At 43.3% G+C, this 16396-nt stretch overlaps 1 protein-coding gene across 3 annotated transcripts in view; it reads right to left on the bottom strand.

Moving 5' to 3' along the window:
* Positions 1 to 266: 266 nt before the first annotated feature.
* The window catches only part of GUSB (glucuronidase beta), an 88231-nt gene continuing 72101 nt past the window's right edge, over positions 267 to 16396 (bottom strand). For 2 of the 3 annotated variants that reach the window (XM_030222376.1, XM_030222377.1), the window contains 3 exons: positions 14947 to 15123; positions 11888 to 12023; positions 267 to 518 (listed from right to left, as the gene is read on the bottom strand). In XM_030222376.1, the coding sequence (XP_030078236.1) occupies positions 367 to 518; positions 11888 to 12023; positions 14947 to 15123 (465 nt within the window). In that variant the 3' untranslated portion in view covers positions 267 to 366. Of the gene's footprint in view, positions 519 to 5476; positions 5553 to 11887; positions 12024 to 14946; positions 15124 to 16396 lie in introns of all 3 variants that reach the window. The other variant, XR_003944101.1, reaches the window with a different exon arrangement.

Raw genomic sequence — 16396 nt, 5'->3', positions numbered from 1 at the left:
CATCACCACCTTCCGCGGGAGGGCATTCCATGTATCCACCACCCTTTCCGTGAAAAAATACTTCCTGACATTACTCGTGAGTCTGCCCCCCTTCAACCTCAATTCATGTCCTCTAGTTCTACCACCTTCCTTTCTCCAGAAAAGGTTTGTTTGTGGATTGATACCTTTCAAATATTTGAACGTCTCTATCATGTCGCTCCTGTTTCTCCTTTCTTTGCACCGCTTCCAGTCTTTTTACATCTTTAGCAAGATATAGCCTCCAAAACTGAAAAGCTCAAAAATTTAATTTTCTCCCATGATCATTCACAGAAGTTTTTATTTAAAACTGAAATTGCTGTTGACTTGTGTAAGTGATTGTCCTGTACACTAGAACCATTTTGAGTTCAATGGAGGAGGAGGTAGACAGCCAGTTTCATTCTCCAGCTTCCAGTATCGCGCTCTGAGGAGAAATGCAGCAGATTTTGGTTGCCGCTGGCGTGTGAAAATCCCTTTCTTGTTCCCACTGACACGAGTAATGGCTGCAAGAAATAGGGTAAGATACAAGGAAATGTTACAATTAGGAGTTGTGCAGTATATACACAAGATATATATATATACCCCTATAATCTTCCCAAGTCATATAAAACTATCATAGCTTTCAGTGGGTGAATCCTTTAAACAGCTTTTCTGTGAAACATGATTCATGTCAGACTAGCAGCACCCCCAGGCTCTGAAAAAAAAAAAATATAAATATATATGGGTATCACTTCAATGGGCTATAACTATACTGGTCCATGACAGGGCTACCGAGAGGGGGGGGCAGGGGGCCCTTATCCTGCTCCCCGGCTGCTGGCACCATAGTCCACAGTCTCCATCTGCCTACCCTCAGCTCCCTTCTGTCTGCCACCAGGCCCGCAGCATTAAAAAAAAAAAAAAAAATCTCTAAATTGGCAGCATAGCGCCAGTGAGCAGCGCCTCGCATCTGTGTGAGGGTGGAGCACAGTGAGGGAAGGCCCGAGGCGATTTGTCACCCTGACACAGACGCGAGGTGCTGCTGCGTTAGAGATTTTTTTTTTTTTTTTTAATGCAGGGGGCCTGGTGGCAGACAGCAGGGGGCTGTCAAGAGAGCAAGAGGGTAGGCATGTGGAGACTGGGGGCTGCGGCGACTTTTCCCCTGGCCCAGCTCAGTCTCTCGGCGGCCCTGGTCCATGAAATAACCCAGCTGCGGTCTTCATATTATGCAGATTTGGATTCTATGCCAGTTGTTTCTTTGAAAATCCTACATAGTAACATAGTAGATGATGGCAGAAAAAGACCTGCACGGTCCATCCAGTCTGCCCAACAAGATGAACTCATGTGTATACCTTACCTTGATTTCTACCTGTCTTTTTCAGGGCACAGATCATATAATTCTGCCCAGCACTATCCCCTCCTCCCAACCACCAGCCCCGCCTCCCACCACCAGCTCTGGCACAGACCGTATAAGTCTGCCCAGCACTATTCCCCACCTCCCACCACCGGATCTGGCACAGACCGTATAAGTCTGCCCACCACTCTGCCTCCCAACCTCCAACCCCTCTTCCCCCCACCGGCTCCGCCACCCAATTTCGGCTAAGCTTCTGAGGATCCATTCATGTCCAGACAATTGTGTGGTGGGTAGTGGTTAGAGCAGGGAGACCAGAGTTCTTTATCCGACTGCTGCACCTTGTGACCTTGGTCAATTCACTTAACCTTCCATTGCTTCAAGTACAACTTTATTGTGAGCCCTAAGGGGACAGGGAAATATATATATTAATTTATGTATTGGGGTTTTAGTAACTGCCTTTCTGTGCAGAGTCACCCAATGCATTGTACAACAGGTACAGTTTGGCATAAAACTTAAATTCCTTAGCACCCAGGCTATATCATCATGACTAATGGGTTGTATTTCCTGCTTATTAGCAAATGGAGGTAGAGAAACTGACTTTTCCCAGTGAAATCACCGATAGATGGAGCTGTTGCTCTATGGAAAATGCCAGTACTTTCTCTACTTCCATGTGTGAACAAAACCTAAAGTGCAACCAGTAGTATCGGTATCTGTTTTCTGTGCATAAATATGAGCAGCAAATTTTTGCAAAGCTCATTTAGGTGCAGAAGAACAGGTGCCAACTTTCACTTGTTCCGTCCTTTGAAACTTGCAAGTGTTTTCTTCTGGTTACAGAAGAAAAAAAAATAATCTCAAAACTGGCATGAAGTCCTCTCCAGTAACCCTTCTATGCTGCCCTGGACTGCGTGAAAATTTTCTCACGTTTTGCACACCTCAGAAGCCACCGTTTTCTTTTTGGCATCGTGCAGAATTCTTAAATGTGCTCATTACCATACATACATTTTATTTATTTCTGTATACTTGCTATACTGCCTTCACTAACTTGCAGGCCAAGGCGGTTGGCAATGTAAAATTACAAGCAAAAAGCACAAGAAAATAACTACACTATCTCAATACAAAAGGAAAGTCTTCAACTATACAAGAAAGCAACACTAGCAAGAATGGAGTATACGGCTGTTTCTAATGTGCATTAACTCGTATAATCAACTCTATTCTGCATTCACCTGATGGTAGAAACATAGAAAAATGTAGGTAGATAAAGACCATATGGCCTATCCAGCCTGCCCAGCACTCCTTAGAGATCTTATATACTTGTCCCAAGCTCTCTTAAATTCACTGTTTTCGTGTCCACCAGGGAGGCTGTTCCACACATTCGCCCCTTTCACCTTCATCCTAAGCCTCCTCATTCCAGAGCTTCCTTTCAATTGTAAGAGACTCCTCCTTGCATTTATGCCACATAGGTATTTAAATGTCTCTATCATATTTCCCCTTTTTTCCAAAGTATACATATTGAGATCTTTTAAGTCTGTCCCCATAAGCTTTATAGCAAAGACCACTGACCATTTTAGTAGCCAACTCCGGCCTGTTTATATCTTTTTGATATAAACGGAAAATTCTAAATTCTGTAATGCAATCTGGGTGCCCATGTGCTGCTACAGGATAGGCTCCTACCACATGGTGTTGGAGCACCTAAATGGAGGCACCAAGTCATAGAATTACCCCCTAAGTGACTAAGACTCACCAAGAGCCGATTTGGAGGCGAGTCCAGCACTAAGTAAGGCTACTAACTGGATCCAGAGGACAGGGTCAATCCAGTCCTGGGTCCACTCCAGTACATGCTGGGACTTGCAGTCCCACTTTTCTTATGGAATGCAATAGGGAAATCAAAGCTACAAATTCTTGCACATGTGCACTTATATCCTGCAGTAACCATGTGGCTGAGCTCGCGGTAGTTTACTTCATTGGCCCCTCAGTTTGTGATTGAGGAAACTAAACAGAACAGTAGGCTTCTCTAAGCAGCAGTTTGAGCATCTGAGAATGAAGGGAAAAAGCTATTAAACAAATCTCCAATGTTTCCAGCTAGCAATTTCAACTGCTAGAAATACTGTTAAGAAATGGAAGTAACACAGAACTGCTGAATTCAAAAGACAAGAACATTGCCTCCTGGAACTGCCTGAAAACTGGCCAGAACCCACCGATGCAAATGACCCGATGTATGAGAAATACTAACTTCATCACTGTGGCCTGCAACGAAGATAATTAGAAAAATAATTTTTTTCAGTTCCACAGTTGTAAAGGCAAGGGAAGCCACATCATGAGGCTTTAAAATGAGAAATTTTCAAGTTGGTTTTTTATGTGATATAATTCTGTAAATTGTTCATATGTTTTACATGTGTATGTATATAACACAGCTAAGCAATTTACTCAGTAAAGGATAGGCAGTCTATAAATGTAATGAAATGAGAGAGTTGTTAAAAGGTTTCGGGCTTATTGAGGTTTCCTTCTGTATCAAAGTGCTTTAGCCTAATAAAATTGAGCTGGCTGTTCACAATTGCCAAATGCTATATTGGGGAAAACAAGGTGAGGCATTTATGCTTTGGGGTTGTGTGGTAGACAGTGGCACTGCCAATATTCTGAGGGTGGAAGCAAAAACTGATTTAACTAAACAAATATATCCTAGAAGCTAATCTCCCATAGTCAGCGAAGAAACTGAATCTTAAATGAGGCAATCCAAAACATACCTCATAATAAACTAGGGAGTATTTACAAGAAAGGGAAGGTTTTAGAATACATAAAGAGATCTGAGCTAGAAAGTTCTGGAAGACCTCATCAGTGGGAGATATTGCTGAGTCCTAAGGAGTAGCAAACACCAGTGCTTCTGGGTTGCTCTTCAAGTGAAGCTGCCAAGTTTAGGGTGGATATGGAGCATGTATTGCTCCAGTGAGGGAGACTACAGAGCAGCAGCCCAAGCTGTGCATAGGAAGGGACTCCAAACTTCAGAATGGTACCACAGGGAACAGCAGGGTGTTGTTTCTACCCCACAGACTGAAATTAACATCAATGTGACTGTAGGTGACTGCTTTTCGCTGGTGGTGTCTCCTACATTGGGGATTTCATAAGAACATAAGCATTGCCATGCTGGAACAGACTAATGGTCCATCGAGCCCAGTATCTATTTCCAACAGTAGCCAATCCAAGTCTCTGGAAAGATTCCAACAGACTAAAAGGTTTATGCTGCTTATCCCAAAAACATGCTTAGTCCATCTTAATAATGGCTTATGGACTCTTCTTTCAGGAACTCATCCAAACCTTTCTTAAACCCTGCTAAGCTAACTGCTTTTACCACATTCTGTCAACAAAAATTCCAGAGTTTAATTCACATTGAGTGAAGAAATATTTTCTCCGATTTGTTTTAAATTTACTAGTTAGTAGCGTCATTGTGTGCCCCGTTCCTTGTATTTTGGATAAAGTAAACAAGCCTTTCAGATCTACTCACTACACTCGACTCAGTATTTTATAGACCTCTATCATATCCCCCCCTCAGCCATCTCTTCTCCAAGTTGCTTCAGCCTTTCCTCATAAGAAACTGACAAACCCGTGCGACTTAAATCTACTTATCACTATTAGTGTATATAACTCAATGGTAGATAAAACAATCTGGAGTCAAACTGTTGTATTCACACATTGATTACTCTTATTTGCATTTTTAATTCTTGTTTTTATAAGGGGAAGTCTCATATAGAGTCACTGGGTAATCTTTTACTCACTCACTGGTGAGACCCTTTATGTGACAATTTGTAATCATTGACGTAACCCCCTACATCTGCAAACAATCAATTTGCTTTTTGTATCTAAATTATTTTTTCTTTTTTAGTGGTACAGATTTATCTGTTACTGTCCTTGCAGATATATCTCAAATTGTAACAGTACTGAGTGATGGCAGGCTTGTGGTAGTCACTTATCTGGACTCATCGTTGTGGAGTCTTAACACCCCGACAGGTGCCTGTTTCGCTGTTCCAGCTTTCTCAAGGGGAATGCCTAAACGTCGGGTCTGTTAGAAAAAGAAAAATGCCTGTCGATCCTTATATTAACCATTTTGCCCCAGCAAACATGTTCATGGCCTGTGCATACCTCCACTGTGCCGCCTTCTTCCTTCGACTGCCACGCCAAACTCACCTTGGCGGCGTCTCATTTAGAACAGCTTTTTCTAGGGCAAGAAATTTAAAAACTATTAAGCCCTGCTCAGCTACCAACAGAGGACAATGCAGTAACGGCGGTGACACCCAGTCATCATAAATGTAACAAAACCAACTGTAAAACTTGTGAAATAACATTGGAGGCAAGTAGCTTTTCACATAATGGACGAGTATGCCATTTAAGACATCGGACTACCTGCCACACTTTGAATGTTATATATTACATCAGATGTCCATGCAATAAAGTCTTTATCGGCAAGTCAAGCAGAACACTCCATGCCAGGATGACAGAACATCGTTCAATAATCTTGACTCAAAACATCGGGGCACTATTAGTGCAGCACTGTATACAGCACCAGCACACGGCAGTGGCGTAGCTATGTGGGGCCTGGACCCCTGCCGCGACCCTCTTGGAACCCCCCCCTCCCGCCACCGCCTTCATTCAACGAAGTTCATGTGAAGAAGATCAGCTGGTTTTGATGCCTTACGTCCTGCACCGTGCATTTAGCCCCGTGCAGGACGTAAGGCGTCAAAACCAGCTGATCTTCACATGAACTTCGTTGAATGAAGGTGCCAGAGTCTATTAACTCCGGCGCTGAAGTAGACTCTTCGGCTGGCGGGGTTTGGGGACCCCCACCAGCAAACAACGTACCTCATGCGGCGGCGAGGGACAGTTGGTGGCGGGAGGGGGGTCGGCGGCGGAGGGAGGCAGCTAAACAGTGCCCCCCCACCTCGGGCTCTGCTCCCCCCCTCCCGGCGAGGTCTGGCTACGCCCCTGGCACACGATATCCGACCTGAGATGCATGGTGATAGATCATGTAGTCCCGTCAGTGAGGGGTGGTGATCTAAACAAAAAATTGTTACAGCAAGAAACATTTTAGATTTTCCATTTAGATACTGTGGAACCCAAGGGATTGAACAGCTATGTCCATTGGGGATGTTTTATGTGAAGCTAACCAGGAGATGAGGTATACATTATGACATCAAACCACTTCCAGTCCAGTCATCGTAAATGAGACGCCGTCAAGATGAGTTTGGCGTGGCAGTCGAAGGAAGAAGGCAGCACAGTGGAGGTATGCACAGGTCATGAACATGTTTGCTGGGGCAAAATGGTTAATATAAGGATCGGCAGGCATTTTTTTTTTTCTAACACACCCAACGTGTAGGCATTCCCCTTGAGAAAGCTGGAACAGCGAAACAGGCACCTGTCGGGGTGTTAAGACTCCACAATGATGAGCCCAGATAAGTGACTACCACAAGCCTGCCATCACTCAGTACTGTTACAATTTGAGATATATCTGCAAGGAAAGTGGCAAAAATTGCCAAGGACAGTAACAGATAAATCTGTACCACTAAAAAAGAAAAAATAATTTAGATACAAAAAGCAAATTGATTGTTTGCAGATGTAGGGAGGTAGGGGGTTACGTCAATTATTACAAATTGTCACATAAAGGGTCTCACCAGTGAGTGAGTATAAAAAATTACCCAGTGACTCTATATGAGACTTCCCCTTATAAAAACAAGAATTAAAAATTCAAATAAGAGTAATCAATGAGGGAATACAACAGTTTGACTCCAGATTGTTTCCTCATAGGAAAGTCATCCCATCCTCTTTCTCATTTGCATCTCACTTCTCTGTACCTTTTCTAATACTGCTATAGTTTTTGGGGATATGACCAATACTACTCACAATATTCAAGGTGTGGTCCCACCATGGAACGATACAAAGGGGGTATAATAATCTGTTTTGGTCTCCATTCAGTTCATAATCATTCCTAACATTCTACTTGCTTTCTTAGCCACCAATGCAAACCTTAGTTTTAATCTAGGGTTTTAATCTATCATCAACGATGACACCTAGATCCTGTTCCTGACTGGTGACTTTTAATGTGGAACCTTGCATCATGTAGCTATAACTGGATTTCGCTTTCTTACATACATCACTTTGCACTTGTACACATTAAATGTCATCTGCCATTTGGATGCCCAGTCTCTTGCAATTTTTCACAATCCTCTTGTGATTTAACAGCTTTGAATAACTTTGTGTCATCGATAAATTCAATCACTTTACTTGTTCTAGTTTCTAGATCATTTTGAAATATGCTGAAAAGCAGCGGTCCTAGCACAGACCCTGCGATACCCCACTATTTATCCTTCTCCATTGAGAAGACTGACCATTTAACCCTACTCTTAATCCACAATAGGACGCTTCCTCCTAAACCATGACTCTCTAATTTCCTCAGGAGTTGTTCATGAAGTACTTCAGCAAATGCCTTCTAAAAATCTAAACACACTGTATCAGCCGGCTCACTTTTATCCACGTTTGTTCATCCCTTCAAATAAATTTTCACATTAGATTGGAGTGGAGGAGTAGCCTAACGCTTAGTGCAATAGGTTGAGATGCTTGGGAACTGGGTTCAATTCTTACTGCAGCTCCTTGTGACCCTGGGCAAGTCATTTAGGGGGTCTTTTACTAAGCCGCAATAGCGTTTTTAGCTCGTGGTAGAAATCAACTGACGGTAAACAGTGAGACACCCATAAGAATATAATGAGCATCTTGGCGTTTACTGCGAGCTGAAAACGCTACTGCAGCTTAATAAAAGACCCCCATAACCCTCCATTGCTCCAGGAACAAATAACCTTAGATTGTGAGCCCATTTGGGATAGAAAAATACCTGCAGAAATGGTATATGTAAACTATATCAAGTGTGGAATAAAACAAAACCAATTTACATTATCTTGCTGCAAATTTTGACACATATTTCTGGACAGCCTTGCTAGATCTGATCACTGTGTTGCCCTCAGACTGAACTGTGTTTCCCTCTTCCCCACTGCATGCACCCAATCAGTTTCTACACAGTCGGTCAATTTCTTGACCGACTGTGCTACTGGCCTACGTTAATTTGTTTATAAAAGTCATGCATATAGAACCTTGTCACAGGCCTTCTGAATTCTGAGTACACTGTGTCTAGTGTTCTCCCTGATTCAACTCGCTGGTCACCCAGTCAAAGAAACTGATTCATTTGTCTGACAAGATATATACCTCTGGTAAAACCATGCTGCCCTCAAATTCTATAATCCCAGGGATTTCAGAAACTGCACTCTCTTGCTGTAGCAGCGACTTAATTTACCCACCACCAAGGCCCGATTAAGTTACCAACCTCCTCTCTACTTCTCTTTTTGTGAAGCAGGCCCACAACTGCCCAGCTCCAGCCCTGTGGGACCCAGGGGCGTAGCTGCTATGGGGCCACGGGGGCCTGGACCCCCCTGCCGATGCCCCTCTCAACCCCCCCCCCCCCCCAACGTCGTCTGTACCTTTGCTGGTGGGAGACCCCAACCCCCACCAGCCGAAGTCTTCTTCCTGCGTTTGGTTTCTTCTGAGTCTGCCGTTCTGCTGCACATACAACGTGCAGGACGTCAGACTCACAGAAACAGAAGCCTGCGCGTCCACGTTGCTGATCTGCAAGGGCAGGCTTCTACATGGGATGTTGCTAGTGGAATAGCAACATTCATTTCATGTAGAATTTCAACTAGTAGCAACATTCCAGAATCTCCAATAGTAGCAACAGCAATATTCCGTGTAGAATCTCAAATATTTATTTAGATTTTGCTCACACCTTTTTCAGTAGTAGCTCAAGGTGAGTAACATTCAGGTACACTGGATATTTCTCTGTCCGAGGAGGGTTCACAATCTAAGTTTGTACCTGAGGCAATGGAGGGTTAAGTGACTTGCCCAAGATCACAAGGAACAGCAATGGGATTTGAACCGGCCGCCTCTGGATTGCAAGACCAGTGCTCTAACCACTAGGCCACGTATTGCCATTTATCCTTTGTGGCCCTAATCCATGTTCATCCTCAAACACTGAACAAATTGTTTAGCAATTCTTTCTCCTTGTCCACCTCTACATAATCCTTCCCTCCCCTTGTAGTCTAACAACTGCGCTTTTGCACGTCCCCCTAACATACCCGAAAAAAGGCTTCTCCCCCTGGTTTACTGCACTAGCTATTCTGTTTATGCCTTTGTCCTCTTATCTTCTGTAGTTATTGTTGCCTGTCTTCCTTTTTTTCTGTGAGCTCCTATTGATGAATGCAAAACGTTTTTGCCCTTACCATTTCTGAAAAACACAGCAGCCTCCTTTCCCTCTTACTTTTCACTAAATTCCTCAGGTTTGTTGCCCTTATGATTACTTCTTTTAGTTTTACCAGCTGCTCTTGTATTTCCCCCAATATTTTCAAGCTCATAATGTTTCCTAGAAAACACCTCTAGGACTGGACAGCTGTGAACTACAGCTTCTCCGTCAATTTCCCCTCTAAGGCCCCAGCTGCTCAAAAGGCACCGTTAAATACCAAGTGTCTATATCCGTGGTTGAAATTGCCAATTTTGAAGCAGCGATTGATGCTCCAATGAAATGGGATGCACACAAATTCTGCAAGTGGCTCAGTAGGGAAAGCACCCAGCACATGCACAGAACAGTTTTACGGAAAGCGTCAATGTCCTATCCATGCCCAGGACAAAAAAAAAAGTGACAACCACATCGTAGGCATCCATCCAGTGATGTCACCTGGAGGGGGTTTTTTTTTCATACCACAACTTTTTAACACTATTATAGGTGGGAACATGCACACAGCGCATTTCACATAAATGTGCAGATACTATTAAAAAATGCAGGCAGACTGCTCCACTGAGAAGTCGCCCTCATGCTCCAGACCTGCCAGAACATTTTGAATGTTAAATATAGGTGCTTCTTTCTGTGCATAGCAGAGAAGGCTCTTTTTAATACTAATGAACTCATTGTAATGGAACAGTAAAAGCAACCTAGAACCAATCCTTTTGTGCATTAGACTCGAAATCAAATGTTGCAAGCATGGTAAGCTGTGAGCATCAGGGCCTAAGGCAACATCAGTTGGGAACATTTATCACAAACATCTCTGTACCAGGTCAAGTATAAAGATATTAAATGCTCTTCACAAGCCTTTAGCTTTGTACTCCTTTACAATTAACTTTCTGGCCCCCTGGCTGCCAGCTCAAAGTTTTGACAAACTCAACAACTGCGATCATCACCATACTACCTCGCCTAGAAAGATCCTGTTTAAAAAAACAAAAAACTTAATTGGACAATACATTTAGAAATATTAAAGTCTGTATCCTGTATTTATACCTGGATAAATGGGCTACTTGAAAAACTGCCCACCCTCTCTCTGGCTAAAAGAATGCACTGATGGTTCTTTGCGAATTCATGGCTGTTAGGATCTATTGTTTTGCTAGGCAACTTCCTGGCCTGCCTACTGGCTAAACTGGCCCTAGTCTGAGATGTTAAAAATCTAAATACAGTGTTAGCAAAGGAATCACAAACCCCCTCTCCCCAAATATTCAGTGCTATTTAACTGGTTAGAAATCGCCACTGACTGGTTAAATAGCAGTTTCACAGCTAGCCGTGAATATACAGCGTGAGATCACCGGTTATCTCCTGGTGAATATTCGCAGTTAATGCCTACCGCTAAACTGTCATACAACTTATCCAGTTAGGTGTGGATATTCAGCATCAGATCAGGTAACATTAGCAGTTAAAACAGACCACTGGCGTAGCCAGACCGGCGGGAGGGGGGGCACAAAGCCCGAGGAGAGGTGGCACATTTTAGCCCCCCCCTGGCACCACTGACCCCCCCCCCCGCCATTTTGACCCCCCCCCCCCACCAACTTTGACTCCTCCTGCCGACAACCCTCTCGACCCCCCTCCCGCTGCCAACCCTTCCCCGCCGCCGCTGTCAGCTACCTTTGCTGGCGGGGGTTCCCAGCCCCCATCAGCCGAAGTGTTCTTCAGCACAGGTTTCTGGCGCATTTGCTGATCTGTGCTGTGAGTCCTGACGTCCTGCACGGATGTGCAGGATGTCAGGACTCACAGCACAGATCAGCAAATGTGCCGGAGACCGGTGCTGAAGAACACTTTGGCTGGCGAGGGTTGGGGACCCCCACCAGAAAAGGTGGGAGTCGGTGGCTGGGGGAGGTGGGCTAAAATGTGCCCCCCCTAGCTTGGGCTGTGCCCCCCCCCCCTTCTGCCAAGGTCTGGCTATGCCCCTGCTGTAACCATTTCATTCTCTTTTCTCTCCTCCATGAACAAGTGGACACACCAACCATTCTGTCTGCACAAAAACACACTAGAGGGGTCTACGGCTAACCACTAAGGCTGTTTCTGTGCATACTGCGGCAGACGCCCAGTTGCATTTCAGAACAGATGCATTGTATGCTGCTGGGGAAATGAGGGCTGATCAGCATCATAGAATCTCCCTAAGCAATACCAACAGTGTGTTGTTTTGTTTTGTTTTTTGTTTGGTCTACGTTACTTACACTGTTGGGTCATGAAATCAGCAAAATTCCAGATCAGTTCTCCAATCATATAATGTTTCCTTTTCTGATCAAAGACGGAATGATAATTCTTCAGCACAGCTTCTTGGTACTCCTCGGAGAACATGATGGGAGGATCCTGAAACCAGAAGCAGACAAAGCTGGTAGTAATGGTGTGGTATGGAGCACTAAGGAATGAGAGTGTAGTCAAAGGTAAGGAGAAGGTGGGAAACTGGTCACTATGGTTTGACAGTGTAAGCCCTTACCTACCTTTCTTCTGCATGACACTTCCACTTAGAGTCAAGGCATGGCTGCAATTATTACCAGCTATGTAAAAAGAAAGCGGATCCAGATAGTCTCCAAACCAGGGGCGTATCTGCATGGGGCCACAGGGGCCTGGGCCCCTGCAGATTTCGCCCTGGACCCCCCTACCGCCGTTAACCCTCCCCCAGCCTTCCACCAACCCTTTCCCCGCCTACCGCGGTCACCTACCCCCGAGGTCCGCTCCTGCCGTTTTTTTAAAATATTACTTCAGCGGGCGGGGGACCCCAACCCCCGCCAGCCCAGCCGAGGTCTTTAACTTCTTCATCCTCGTGCTATTCCTGCAATGCATCCTTCCAGTTGGACGGAGTTTGACGTCGCAGCACGTAGTACGTGCAGGACGTCAACGTGCTGCAACATCAAACTCCGTCCAACTGGAAGGATGCATTGCAGGAATAGCACGAGGATGAAGAAGTTAAAGACCTCGGCTGGGCTGGCGGGGGTTGGGGTCCCCCGCCAGCTGAAGTAATATTTTAAAAAACCGGCAGGAGCGGACCTCGTGGGTAGGTGACCGCGGTAGGCGGGGAAAGGGTTGGCGGTAGGCAGGGGAGGGTTAATGGCGGTGGAGGGAGGGTTAATGGCGGTGGGGGGCGTTATAATGTGCCCCCTCACTCTAGCCCCTGCCCCCCCTACCGCCGAACCTCAGATACGCCCCTGCTCCAAACACATTTAAACACAATCCAACACCCTATTAAGGGCTGCCTCAGGGGATTAAAGCTAAAAACAATAATCAAAACATAATTTAATCATAAAAGTCCAACATAAACATGTTTAAAACATATAAAGTGTAAGGATTCCAGGATAGTTATTGTGTGCACTTACATATGCACATAAACAGACACAGTAAAATGTGAAATACAAACATTAAAGACGTATCTAACTAAATAAAAAAAGAAAAAGAACCAATGAGTTTGTGGATTTGGGAATTTGGAAAGTTAGTCATCCCAACTTAGAAGGTACTTTCAACTTAAGATATACAGATGCACTATAATTTTGAAAGAGAATGTGCAACCATTCTTGATTTGGCAACGCACTTTGGGTATTGTAGTGCCCTCTCTTTTTATCTATTTTGATATCGCACATGCATGCCCATCGTTCAATGGTTGTTCTTATTTTTTTATTTAGTGTTTAGATATGTGTTTTTAGCTTTAGACCCCTGAAGCAGCCGTTAGTAGAGCAAAACGTGGATCACGGTGGGTTGTGTTTAAATAAACTTGTTGTTTGGACTATTTATCTGGATCCACTTTCTTTCTACATCGCTGCTGCTGCTGCGGACCTCAAAAGCCTCTCTAGTGTTGTATTATTATCAGCTATTCATCGCTTAAAAGCAAGCTTCCTTTAATGCTCAGTCTGCTTCGTAGCCACTGTGGAAACTCAATCAAATATCGAAGGTGTGTACTATGCAAACTTTGAAACAGTACCCAGGTGCTAAATAGAAAAGGCTGCACCAGGCAGCCAGGAAGCGCACTTTAAAGCTTTTTGGGTTAGTGCTTTTGAGAGTAATTTTGTAAAATATTGCCTAGATTGAGTTGGCAAGAAGGCATCTATTTGCAGCCTAATTTATAAAAGGCATATGGAAGCCTATAAATAAGTCTAAATTTATTATGTCCCAAACACTCATAGTTAGAATATGTGTTGTACAACAATGCTTCATTCACAATCAGCCTTCAACATTTCCAAAACTACAGTCCTGCTATCAGGACCTCCGCGGAAGTTTGTTCCTGGTGAAAAATCGCTGCCAAAGTTAAGTGCTGATACATGTGCACCTCTTTTTTGATCTTGCCATGGATTGTAGAGCATAAGTGCTTAAAGTTCTAAGGAGGATGCTTATTTATGATATAACTAAGAAGACAAAAACATTTTCAAAAATTAAAAAAAAAAAAAGCAATTCAGATAAAGAATATAAAGATGGGTAGATCTATGATGATTTGCGCAGCACCAACAATATAAAGGGACGCTGTTCCCATAAGGTGTATGCTGCGAGATACTCTGATGATCCCCGTTAAAAATTGCTATACAAATGATAGCAGGACTGTAGTTTTGGAAATATTGAAGGCTGATTGTGAATGAAGCATTGTTGTACAACACATATTCTAACTATGAGTGATTGGGACATAATAAATTGAGATTTTATATTAAGTCCCCACACTAGAACTGTAAGGTCTCCTAAATTAGATTGTATAAATAAGCCTATGCAGGAAAAATGAACCCACGTATATTCTGAGAGCTGGTGTAAATAAATGTACATATTTTATAAAGTATGTGCATACATCTTGACTCTGCCCATTGTTCCATCCCAAAAGATGCCTATGCTAATGCCATGTGCAAGTATTCATTTTTGAAAAATTTTGCATGGATATATAAGTACAAAAATGCCCCTGTAAAATTACTCTTCCACAAGTGTAATGTTTTAGACACTTGAATTTGTTTTGGATTTCTTGTTTCTTGGTTGCTGTGAGTTGAAGATTATTATTATTGGATCCTAGACGTTTGGTAAGAAATACATTCTACCCTCTCCAGCCTTGAGGACAAGATCATCATAGAAACAGAGAAAATGATGACAAAGACCATACAACTATCCAGTCTGCCCATTCATATCAATGAGTCAATTTGCCCCTCAGAGGCAATGGGGCTAATACTTGAACTGGCTCGGCTTGTCCCCAGTTACCTAGAGCTATCTGGTGACATAAACATATGATAAACACATATTTGTGTTCAAAGACCTGAGATGTTCCACTTACACTATGAAATCCGGAGATGGTATCAGCTCCATATTCACTCTGGATTATGGGCTTCTGGTACTTTTCATACCAGTTCTCCAACTCTGTATTAAGTTGCAGCTGAATGACCTCCAGATGACCTGGGTCATGGTACCAGGAGAAGTAGCTGTTCACACAGATCACATCCATGTATGGTGCCTGGGAGGGAGAAAGCTCAGTATGACAACAGCACATCCACTTTTATAATGCATGATGTTTCTAATTTGATAGAGAATTATATGGTTACCGTTACCGTAGATATACAGCTGTAAACCGCAGTAAGGACCACACCCTGACTAGAATCACTGTGGATGTGGGAACAAAGCTTTTTCCCACCCTGTGGGAATGGTAAAAAGCCTTGTTCCCATAGTAACAAATACTTTCCTCCATTCCTATCCACTTCCCCATGGCCGTCACTTACATTTTCCTGCAGCTGGCAGCGATTCACAGTCACAGGCCAGCTCCATGTTCTTCCTCCTGCTGTGTCCCGCCCTCTGTACTGCAACTTCCTGTTTGGCAACAAAACAGGAAGTTGAAGTACAGAGAGAGCAAGACAGAGCAGAAGGAAGGGCAGGGCATCGAGTTGGCCTGTGAATCACTACAGGAAAATGTACGTTTCTGGGCTTCCTGTTTTTGTGTTTCCTCAAAGTACACGGAGGAGGGCTGGGGTATCCAGCAAAAGAGGAGAAAAATAATATTCACCTTAGCTGTTTATATGTTAAGCTTTGGCTCTACAGAGATTAAACTCATCTCTCCCAAAATGCATCCAGGATGCTAAGACGTGATCATTCTGCAGATACCCAAGCAAAGTTTTGCACTTCGAGAAGCTGGTATGCTTTCGATAGTTGTTCATTAAATTGCCACTTAAAAAGTGTAAAGGTCAATTACTGCTTTGCCAAATTTACGAAGGATTTTGTATTTTATAATATAAAAACCCCATACCTTCTTGTTAAATTCTATAGATGCCTGAACAGACTTTGCAAGTCAGTTCTAAGATTTATGTAGAATTGATTTAAGTGGAAAAGGTTTGATCAAGTACAGAGCCAGTAACACAAGACTGTTAAAGAACCTGTGAGGTAAAAAAAAAAAAAAAGAGTAAAAGAATATTTCAGCTAGTCCATGTCCATTATGATATATGACAGGTGTGTAGCTCTACTCATCAGTGCTGCTGGTATATAATCCTTCTACACACAGAAGTGCAGAGAATCTCTCTAGGACCTGAGAGTACAGTTCTCTGGTTACCCATAAGCTATGATACAGGCCCTTGCACTAAAAAGTTTTTATAAAAGAAATTACTGAGGTTATACTAATATTTAGGTTAGCCTTTATAGTGAAATGCAATTTTTGGTAATAATATTTTATTAAAATAGCATCAATAATAATATATGCTGGGTGAATTTCCCCAAGGGCAAGTTAGATGCTGAAAATGTCA

The sequence above is a fragment of the Microcaecilia unicolor genome, chromosome 13 (genome assembly GCF_901765095.1).
Source record: "Microcaecilia unicolor chromosome 13, aMicUni1.1, whole genome shotgun sequence".
NCBI classification, from domain to species: domain Eukaryota; kingdom Metazoa; phylum Chordata; class Amphibia; order Gymnophiona; family Siphonopidae; genus Microcaecilia; species Microcaecilia unicolor.
This window is presented reverse-complemented; position numbering and strand designations above follow the sequence as displayed.